General features: G+C 38.2%; 2 protein-coding genes across 2 annotated transcripts in view; one reads left to right on the forward strand and one right to left on the reverse strand.

The window, feature by feature from the left end:
* Window positions 1–6,817, forward strand: part of rasa1a (RAS p21 protein activator (GTPase activating protein) 1a) — a 28,871-nt gene extending 22,054 nt beyond the window's left edge. Inside the window, exons 21-26 of the mRNA XM_088336364.1 lie at window positions 876–943; window positions 2,017–2,105; window positions 2,176–2,253; window positions 2,324–2,458; window positions 3,132–3,211; window positions 5,308–6,817. Coding sequence (XP_088192490.1) covers window positions 876–943; window positions 2,017–2,105; window positions 2,176–2,253; window positions 2,324–2,458; window positions 3,132–3,211; window positions 5,308–5,356 — 499 coding nt within the window. The 3' untranslated portion in view covers window positions 5,357–6,817. The remainder of the gene's footprint in view (window positions 1–875; window positions 944–2,016; window positions 2,106–2,175; window positions 2,254–2,323; window positions 2,459–3,131; window positions 3,212–5,307) is intronic.
* Window positions 3,763–10,560, reverse strand: ccnh (cyclin H). Its single transcript, XM_088336365.1, has 10 exons — window positions 10,385–10,560; window positions 10,157–10,275; window positions 9,946–10,068; window positions 9,744–9,817; window positions 8,652–8,865; window positions 8,431–8,594; window positions 8,298–8,368; window positions 8,114–8,222; window positions 5,052–5,115; window positions 3,763–4,110 (listed from the first exon to the last, which is right to left on the reverse strand). Exons 2-10 carry the CDS (start codon window positions 10,271–10,273, stop codon window positions 4,084–4,086), a joined length of 963 nt encoding a protein of 320 aa, XP_088192491.1. The 5' UTR covers window positions 10,274–10,275; window positions 10,385–10,560; the 3' UTR covers window positions 3,763–4,083.
* Window positions 10,561–11,143: the final 583 nt, after the last annotated feature.

The raw sequence follows: 11,143 nt of genomic DNA on the forward strand, positions 1-11,143 counted from the left end.
GTTCGTTTCCTGAGGCTAAAATGTGTTTTTCAGTACCCGCATACCTGTAAACTTTGAGCATTTAACCTTGTGTACGCTGTATAACATTTTTTAATACGAAGAAGAAGAAGAAAAAAGATTGATCTTGTCTTGCCCATTCGAGTTACAATACGTATCGTCTCTGTCACAGGTTGCAGACGATAAAGTCATAGCTAATACAGGGTTCCGCGGATCCTTAAAGTCTTAAAAGGCAATGCATTTATTATTCCCATAACAAGGCCTTAATTGACATTAAAATGTCTTAACATTTTCAAGACTTTATGAAATTTAACACATTAAAAAGATTCATATTTGTTTGAACTAAAACGATCAATTGCCTATTTTTCTTGTTTTTCTTTCTTTTTTATATATTTCACTGATTTACTTTCACGGCAACATCGCATGAACACCATAATGGAACTATCAAAACAGTGATATGGCTTCAGTTCTTTCAGAGCAGACGCATGTTTTAGGTCATCCCACAATACACATAGCAACTTCAAACGGAGATGTGTGGGAAAGTATAGATTTAATTAGAAGTAATTACAAACTTAGGGGTCTCTTTCTGTCTGGGACTGCTCGTGAACATTTTTTCCTTGTTATAGTGAGGTAGATCTTTGTGAAGAAGAAAATAACTTATACAAATGCTTCTATAAAGAGGTTCCACTCTATTAGGATACCAAAGTAATCAATTCAACGTAGTCCTTGTAGACTAACTTAAATTGTAAATCCATCAGAAATATAATACAGGAGGCACAGGTTATGGCATTACATCTTATTTATTTATTTTATATACATTTTTCAGAGCTAGTCTAAATTTTTGTTCTTGTTTTTATGCATCTCTTTTTGTCTTCCAGTGGTTTTGTCTTTCTAAGACTCATTGGTCCTGCGATCCTTAATCCAAGAATGTTCAACATCATTGCAGGTGAGCTATGACTAAAAACTATAAAATAAGTTATATAAATATATTACTGTATGTTTGGGACTAAAAGTCGCAGTACCCATAAAAGACAAAAAAACGAAGTAAAGTCATACTAGTTGCGCAGGTGTACAAGTCTTATTTTTGGGAGACATTTATTTGATAAAATAACTTACTATACTGTTCTGAACTTTAATTTATGTTAACTCCTTAATGTTACAATAAGAGAGATGAGATGATGCTTTGCAAACATGGAGTCATTCCAGGACCGTCAAGTGAATCCAAACGTGTAAAATATTTACTCCAAAACGCACAATAAATGCCGACAGATAAAAAAAAAATTTGCTTACAAGCATTTCTGCATCGTTGAACATTCCTTGTTGCAAATCGTCTGTTTCACCACATAATTCTCGTTAGCAAATGAACAGGCTCGAAAAATTATTTCCAAAGCAGGCTATTTTTTAACTGTCCTCAGTACGCTTTAGCCTAAGAGGCCCTGCCTGTATTGATAAAAGGGCTATCGCTTCTGTTAGCTCTTAATAACCTTAGCCAGTAGTAACCAATATAAATCATGTTTGACACATTGGTTGGCCAATGAAATTCTGAAAAGTCAAACATTGATAAGTAATTCTAAATGCCTAAAAAATGACCAAAATAAAATACACAGTTGCAGGTGTTTTATAACTGTAAACTAGTTGTCTCCTAATGTGTGAAATACAATGTTTTTTTCAGATTGTAATCAAATTTGATAAGGTATCAATTTAGGCTTCAAGCAATCGTCTCACCTGTTTTCCAGCTAAGATGCCCATCCTACACTCTTTTGCAGGCAATTGATTGCATTAAAAAAAAACAGGCAAGAAAAGAAAAATGTTTTTATCATAATTAGATTGACCCATGATAACTGAAAGAAGAGAAAATATATTTTGGGGGGGGCATATCTCACAAACTTAATTCAGTGTCTACCACAACAAATTCATACATCCCAAAAATATTATTGGAGGTAAAAAATATTCCAAATGCCTGAGTGCTTTGCTGCTTTTAACATAATTCCCAAATATTCTGTTTCTGTCCTTTTGCAGACCCCCCGTCATCAACAGCCGGTAGAACCCTCACACTGGTGGCAAAGTCTGTCCAGAACCTCGCCAACCTGGTGGAATTCGGTGCTAAGGTATGAGACATTTACCCGGAAGGCGATCATGCGATCGTCTGACAATGCGTCATTGTGTCCCCGCACACAGGAGCCTTACATGGAGGGCGTGAATCCTTTTATCAAAAACAATAAGCATAGGATGATCATGTTTCTGGATGAGCTGGGGGTGAGTAAGGTCACGTCGCTGTTTGTGAAAACTAAGCAATAAAAGGTTGCTTTTTGCACTATTTTTGCAGAACGTTCGTGATCTTCCAGAAACCACAGAGCACTTTAGGACAGATCTGTCCCGAGACCTGGCTGCACTGCACGAGCTCTGCGCCGCACACTCAGACGAGCTTCGGACACTCAGTAACGAGAGAGGAGCTCAGCAGGTAAGCGATGACTCATCTTGTGCAGTACCCCATTATTTTCCAGGTTAATCCGCTCCATTAAAGAAATTCCCACCAAGTACGAAATATATTTTATCCAGCGGATACGTTCAAAGTAAAACTTTCTCCATTTTCACAATATTTAAAGGTGGGGAGTGCATCATTTGAGATGTCCTTAGCGCCATAATGTTCTGGCGGGCCCCCGCTCTCATTGATAGCCTACATAGGGTTATGGTCTGGCTCTGATAGCCACCGCTCCAAGCAATATGCAATTGGGGATATTGGATTGTGACCTCAAAAGTGTATTTTATTTTAGGCCCCACCAGAATGGTACACCCCTCCACAAAATGGCCCTTTGCCAGTCCCCACTTGAAGCAAATACGATTAGGGATAATGGCACGAGTGCATTTCCCTTTTTTTGTAGGGCAGAACAGGGGAAAAAAAGGGAAACCAGGCCAGACATAAATGCTCGTCGCTTGCCCCTGCTCGCTACGATATGCAATCAGGGATAATGGATCGCAGAATATTTTTCAACCTGTGATATACTGAGGCTGCATATTTCGAAGTGTCAATTAGCATGGGATAACAGGAATAGAAAACAATTACGATGTATCCAGGATGCGATAGCTGAACCGCCAAATGAAGAGGCAATGCTGTATTTTGTCTTTTTGTGCAGCACGTGTTAAAAAAGCTGCTGGCCATCACAGAGCTCCTCCAACAGAAGCAGGCTCAGTATGCCATGACCAACAGCAACAGGTAGTATTACAAAACCCCCTACCCCTTTTACTCTCATCCCCCCTTCCCTCCAAGTCTCCACTGGGAAGACCTCGCATGTTCTACTCATCTCCATGGCCACCTTACGCCCCATCCGGTAGTCCCGCCCACACCCACCATCCATGTTGTCCCATTCTCCATGAGAGCTATGCAAATACAGCTGAGTGCAACCAATGCAGTACTTATCTGGCACCAGTGACTGACAGATTGCACAGGAACTGTTTTTTGAACTGTGTAATTGATTCCAACTTTGGGTACATTTCCCTTGCACATAAGGGACAAAAATGTGTTTTTTTAGTACCCAATACACTTTAGCACAAATTGCCAAAGCGTACCCCTGACCCGCTTCGAATGAGGAAACTGACATGAAGAAGCTAGTTAAGTCTTTTGTTAAAACTGGATCACGAGCAAGGATGCTTTTATACTGTAAGTAATGACTGACTTCTTTTTAAGTGTAAGGTAAAGTGCTGTAAGATTTTAAGATTAAACAAAAGCCTGGTTGTTTCATATAAAAATAAATTCTCCTGCTGGAATCGTCATTATATGGCAGTTTTTATTTGATTATTTGGTTAAGTTTTGTATTTTTCCTCCAAATTTTGAAACCGAGACAAAATGCTTAATCCGAAAATCCAAGTATGATGCAAAAATGTTTACAGCAGACTTTTTTTTGTGGAAACTAGTACAGACTGTATCAGAAATGCATGCACTTATTAAACAGTTTTTGTAAAGTAGTTGATGGACTTGTGGTTTTTATTATACAAGACATGTAAAAAAAAAAGCTTTATTGGTAATGTGAACTGTACTCAATACATTTGATGTCACAATTTCATATTGATCACTTTAAGGAAGATTGCTCATTCCAGGTCTTCATCAGTCCAATCCTGTGATAAAAAAAACAAAACAAATTAAAAAACAAACAAAAAAATCTACAGTAGACCCCCAGGATTTAAAATCGACAGGTGAAGATTGTAAAAGAAAATTGCAGTATGGCATGGGATAGAAACCTCTGGTAATTACAAATCTCGAACTCTGTAGCCCAGATAAAAACATAAACATTTTATTGTTATACAGTATTACTTTTGTGTAATATGTGTAAAAGACTAAATAAAAATACATGTAAATGAAAAACATCTTCGCTGGTACAGTGGAGTTTCGGGGTGGATGTCAAGGGTGAAGAGGCGGCAAATTAACACTTCAACACATTTTTAAAACTTCCACTTATCATGCCCTAAATTTCTTCCCTTTCCTCTGTTGATTACAGAGTTGCAATGTAGTGAGGGTACCTTGTATGTATTCCTCCTATTTTTTGATAATGGCATTCATGTATTTGCATCACTGCAAGCCTTGGGCCCCATAATTGATTCTTTACAGAAAATACAATTTTCTATCGCCGACATGGAGTGTTTACAGAAAACACTAGATTCTGAATTGAAGGGAAAGGCATTTTGTTTTGTAGTTCAGTCAATATCACAATACATATTTTACGGACTAAAATTCAGTTTTTTTTTAAATAGTCTGTAAAATAAGGTAGGCATTTTCATGATAACTTGAGGCCAACCAATAGCAGACCAGTATTTTGTAAGACGTCCACCAATAGCAGACGGGTATCTTAAAGATGAGAGTCTCTCTTTATACACACAAAAATCGCAAAGTTTGAGTTTTGTAATTTTTTTGACCACGCAAAATTATCTCTTGCCGATGACGTCTGGTGGAAAAAACGCTGTAAAGAGTGGGCAAAAACAGTTTCATTCCACACTGTAGAGTGGGGACGCCGTATCCTGGGGTTCTACTGTGTTGTGTCAAGTGTCAAACATGTTCTCACCTCTTCTTGTATTCGCAGCTCTTTTGCCACATGGCCTTCCTCCTCATACCCACGCTTTTGTTTACTGTCAGAAAAAAAGTCAGTTGTGGATTTGTTGATCCCTATGATTCCATTTTCATTGACGCAACTGTAGATAGTTTTCATTCGGAATAGTTGTTCCTCCCATCCCATATCACCTCATCTAAAGTAAGTATACATAGATTCACACTTGTTGACGATGTGTACCTTTCCTAACAGGCCCACTTTACATTTTCAGGACCGAGTGCACCATCATGTCACTGGCAGCTGCCATCCAGGTCATGTGATTTCCACAGCATGAAAGAGTGAGGCCATGTCCGGCCCTGGCTTTTTCCTCATCACGTGGCCTAGTATCTCCCTGATTCAAATGCAATATGGTGGTGGGGGGGAGTCGGCAAATGTGAACCTTCCAAAGCCTTTCCCAAATATGCTTTATTAGACATGGTGTTGGAACTAATTAATGATGATGGACCTGAGCTACCAGAGCTGTAGGCACTCCCCTTCTATGGACGGATGGGAAGCAACCAAAGCACTGAGGTAGCATCATCTGCAGTCATCAGGGATTCGAACGCGAGACGACACAAGCCTTAAGTCCCCTTTATACAGCATCTACCCCACTTTTTTCACAATGTTATCGACAGTGAGTCAAAATGTTTTGTTTGTACGGCGTATCTCATATCAGCAGAAAGGTAGTTTTGTTTTAAATGGGAGTGTGAAACTTGTCTAGTGCATGTGTTTGACTAAAAAGCATTCTCTTATGTAGGGGACAAGCAGACTGATTTTGAACCATTTAACAAATTATGGCAATCAACTGACTGTTTTGACTAAAAATCATAGCAAATATAAAAGAAACTATGGTAAATCATTTTTGCTCATTCATACTAAAAATGCAATTGTAATTTAGAATAATTATTTTCAAAAATCGAGGTCCGTTCTAATTTATTTTTTCTTTACAAAACAATAGTCTGCTGACTGCACTGTGAAAATGAAAAACCATAAAACTGCTACACCAGGTAGCTGCCAAAGAGTAACTAAGTTTCTCGTGGACTGGTTCTGAACTGGTGATGGATCATTGTGATTGTCTAGGAAATGTGACTCCTAACTGGAATAATTTGGTGGTTGAGCCAATTTTAACCGAGATTTTAATCATATAATTATAAAACATGATGATAATTTTTTTAAGTTGTTATTTAAGAAATGCATATCAAACTGAAAGCCTAACAAAATAGCCCTCTGCTTTAAAGAAGCTTTGTGAGCCCTGAGCTAGATCATAACATACTTTCAAGTACCACTAGAGGGAACACTCCTACCATTTAAAAGCTCTGCCCTAAGCATTTTACACATTTTCTCATGTAAGATTGACTGATAACATGTAAATACCGTTAAATAACACCAGTTTCACATTTGATATAAATCTAAGTATGCGTGTAGCCTGCTTCTGCAGTCTTGACTGTTCTCTTCCAAACAAGCTAGCATGCCATGCTAAGCTAAAAGCAGAAATTTTGCAGAATTTCACCTCGTTGCTCCCAAACGTCCTTGTCTGAATCTATGTCATGTAGCTCGATACCACAAGACCTCACCAAGTCTCACTGTTTAACCGAAGACACCAAAGCAGGCGGCTGTGGTGTGCTGTAACTGTCTTATTTCATAAGCTCGATGACTTGCTCCTTTTTATTTTTCTACCTGATTCTGAACCCTTTTGCATCTTAGATACAACAACGTGGCAAAAATAAAAACGACTGTTGGAACATGACACAAACGCGGAGTGGTTCACTCGGCTGCAGTAGGTGGAAACTTCTACACCAGGTAGTCCCTTAGAAACAACCGAGGAGCTCACCAGTTATGGGGGTCATGGTGATTTTTGAGGAACTTTGATTTCTAACTGGCTCGAGAAGTCATTGACATGATACGAGTCTTTAAATTGTTCAAAAATTATTTTTTTAAAGGGATAGTGTGTATTAATTGACCACTCTGTCACTGTATGATGTAGTGCAACCGAAAACAAGTGCTAAAAAGCACAAGGAAGAATTCAAGCTACAGGAACAAGTGAGCAAAATGCACTTTTTTTGTTTATTTATTTGCCCAGCCTTTTTAAAGTTTTTAAGCACTCGTAGCAGAAAGATGGCAGACAATCATATCAGTTCATTTTAGGTAAGGCTCATGCTAGATGTTTTTTTTTTTATATACAAGTATTTTTGAGGACTTTTTACATGATAGTACATGTACTGTATTTTTGCTTAATAATATAAAATAATGCACTATTCCTTAAAGTTACCCTACAATGTATCAGGGTTTGTACTGGTGCTTGAAATCCTTAAATTATTGGATTGAAAAGTACTTGAATTTTGAAAGAAGTGCTTGTAAATGCTTGAAATTGTTGCCATGTTTCACAAGTCTGCTTAAAATTAACACCGGCACTGCTCTCTGGTGGCTCCGCTTTGCCGTTAATTTCTTCCCTCTTGATTAATGTCGGCTGGCATTTGTTTGTATGTCATTGTCCGATGAGCAACTGAAAATGTAAGCGACTTTACATTTAGCGCCATTTTACTCAACACCTATATAGGGAGATATTTGTCACAAAAATATTTACACGTGTTGTTCAGATCCACAAACATTAGCAGTTTACTCTGAATCTAAAAACTATATGCCACAAAAGTAATCGCAGATATATTTGTGGAACTGTAGAATAGTTGATTTGCACCAGATTTATTTTTTAAATGGTACAGGAGAAATATGAAAATTAGCTTTGCAAGTCCTTAAAAAGTGCTTGAATTTTGCCATGAAAAGGGTGTGCAAACCCTGATATGTACAAGTCACTCAGTGCCCCTTGTATGAGACAGATTTTTTTGTGGTTAACGGCCTATTTTAACCCTAGTTATGAAAATTACAGCATGATAATAACTAATCAGTAACCAAAACAATTGCTCTCCATCACAAAAAGGTTAAGCCCTGTCCTACACATTGTGCAATTTTTAGTTATGTGATAAGTCAGTAATGCAACAAAGCTGTTTTCGCACATAATAACCAATTTAGGTGATCCTTACTTGCTTGAGCCTGCACCAAATTCTGCATGGATCCTCGCCATCTTCTGCTTGCAAGCATTCACCTCGTCGGGCTGTGGAAGTTCGTATCGTTTCAGGAGGTTTTTGATCCCTGCGACAAAAAGATTAGGTTTACAGACTGGCAGGGGACCAATCATTACCCCACCCCTTGTGGTGGGTCACTCACGTCTCATGGTGTCGTACAATTTAGACAGCGTTTCTTGATTGCCCTTCAGTCCCAAACATTCAGTCAGATAACTAAAAAGAAAACACACTGTAAATGTTTTCCATTATAAGCTAAGATGCCGTTTCATGTATACCTCTCTATATGGAGGCCCGCTCTGGAGGCGCTGCTCATGATAGCAGTGAGCGCAATTTGTGCAGGCGAGAAGAGCAGCCCGGCGTCTGTCATAGCTGCAAATGCCAGAAAATCATCCACGTTTTTCCTCAGAGACTCTGGGTTCTCTAGCATAGGATATCTGGTCTGAAATAAGAAATTTGATTTTTATTTTTATTTTAGATTTTGAACTGAGTGTCCCACCTTGAGGTCAATCAGCAGCCCTTCCAGAGGTCTGTAAGGGTTGTGGACCACCAGGTGGCAGTTGAGTTGCTGGACAACCAGAAGCTCGTACTCCAAGATCTGCTCCTTGGTCTCTTCCTGTTCTGCCAGGTTCTCTTGCTCAAGGTTGCCCACAAATTCGCAACAGGACACGTTAAACTCGTCCACCTTGCAGGCTATAAATCCACAAGTCAGCCTAAATCATGGAGAGATAATGTTACAAATTCTAAGAAAAATAGTACACATTGTGGACATATAGTTGGAGTAAAACTTTAATCTACAGTAGACCCTGGATACAACAATCTGTTCTAAGCTTGTTATTGCAAAGTGAAATTGCTGTATAACAGAACATGGAAACTGATGCTATTTGGCTTGTGCCTTCCAAACCACCAGTACCCAGATAAAAACATTAAAATATCAATAGAATACAGTAAGTACTAATTCTGTGTAAAATCGAACTAAATTACAAATAAATACACACAAAGGAAAATCATTTTTCCTTTGGTGTTATGTGACAAACTGGTTCAGTGGAGTTAGTGGGCAGATGCAGAATGGGGAAGGGACGCCATTAAAATGAAACCGATTTAAAAACTTACTTGCGAGGATTGTCATGCCCTTACACAATTTCCTTGATTTAATCGCCTCCTTATTTTTAATAAATTTAGATTGGTTATGGGCTAGCAACTTAGCGAGGGGAACTTTTTCATTTCTTGATAATCGCAAGCTTCATTTTCATGGCCATGCGGTTTTGCTTCTTCCTTTAGCCTTCTAGTCTTAGAACCCATAGAAAACAAAGATAACAGTATTTCACTGACTCAGTCTTTACAGAGAACACAAAATTTAAGAAAGGCATGTTGGGAAGTAGTTCAGCCAAACCAAGCATTGACAAATAGCAGACCTTAGCGACGTAACTCATCATACGCACCAACATCACAAATGTTTTAAATTTCCTGTTTTCGGGCACGCTAAATAATTCATGTCATATAGGAGAAATGCCGTAATAAGAACTTATTGAACAACGTAAGGAAAAAACGTAAGGCTCTATTCTAAATATAAATACCAACTTGTACACACATGATAATTCTCGGGTGGTGCTCCATCACAGAATTATTCATGTAGAATCTTCTGAAGTACATGAGGGCCGTACCCTGCACACAAAGCAACTAATGGTCTATTTATTTGGACAATAGTGTTTTCATCATGCATTTTGTTTCTAGAAAGTTACGAGAGTCCAAAAAGTACTTTAGGGTTAATTTCCATGACCGATTATACATACAACAACAGATTTGGGCATGGTAGGTTTGAAAGCGCTGCAGATATCCAGCAGTCTCCTCTCGTAGCTCCTGAATATGACATCTTCCTCATGACGATCCAGGAACATGGAGTCACTCACCTCGTGCTGTGGAATTACAGGAAAACAAATCGTGTTATACTTCCTCCTGGAAAGTGCACAAGGTAAAAATAAGCATAACACTTTTGGGATAAACCTTGCCACTCTCTCTTATCTTCTTTCTGAATCTTTTGTTAGCTTCATATCTCAACTGTTCTAACTCGTCCTCGTTGTTAAAGGTCCAGTGTTTGATTTGTGAGCTGTCGTGGAACATTTCTGCAAAAAGAATTGAAAATTGTCCAAAAAAGCCATTACTGTAATTTGTTTTTATCAAAACAGAAAGACATCACGTTATTATAGTTTATAATCTACATCGTGTACTCACTCTGTTCGTATGTTTCGGTTTTAAAAGGCTGTGATAAAACAGTTAGTGCACATTATATGTCATTTTAATGTAGATTATTGAAGAAAACTTATATTTATCGTTTACGACCACAATGTATGTCAGTGAATCCCACGAACCGGCTAGAATTAAATATTGGTCGCGTGTTAGTGACGTCAAAATAACGTCGCATCCTAAAGACGTTTACCGTAATGTTACCTACACTGCGCATTCAAATTGTCATGATTTTGAAATTGCTGGAATGATAAACGTTATGAATTTTTACAGCAGATATTTTGCTCATGTTACATTCAAATCGTGTTATGTTTAGTGATTGCAACACATGTGAATGTTTTTGCAGGAATATACCATTTTTATTTATGATGTATTTTGCTGCGCGTTTTATTGTTTTGTTTGTTCACTATTGTTCCTTAAATCCATTTTGCACAGACTTCGTTTGGCACTTCGCCTCTCGACATCCGCCTGTGTTTTCGGACACGGAATTTGCATAAACGGGAGTCGTTTATGAATAATGAATACATTGCATTTGCATATCAGCACAGATAGGATTTGATATTTTTTCCTGACTCGGTGATGCCTGCCTGCATAAGGAATTTGAGCTCTTGAACAGGGACGTCCGTGCTTCTGGGGAATAAAAAAAAAATAGAGAGAGAACATAAATAACAACTCCAGTAGGGCGCATGTATTCTTCTATTACAAGTTAAGCCGGTCTGTGATTTGCGTATTTGTGTGAGTATTGTC

The sequence above is a fragment of the Urocampus carinirostris genome, chromosome 5 (assembly GCF_059441175.1).
Source record: "Urocampus carinirostris isolate Australia breed hairy pipefish chromosome 5, RoL_Ucar_1.0, whole genome shotgun sequence".
Classification (NCBI taxonomy): domain Eukaryota; kingdom Metazoa; phylum Chordata; class Actinopteri; order Syngnathiformes; family Syngnathidae; genus Urocampus; species Urocampus carinirostris.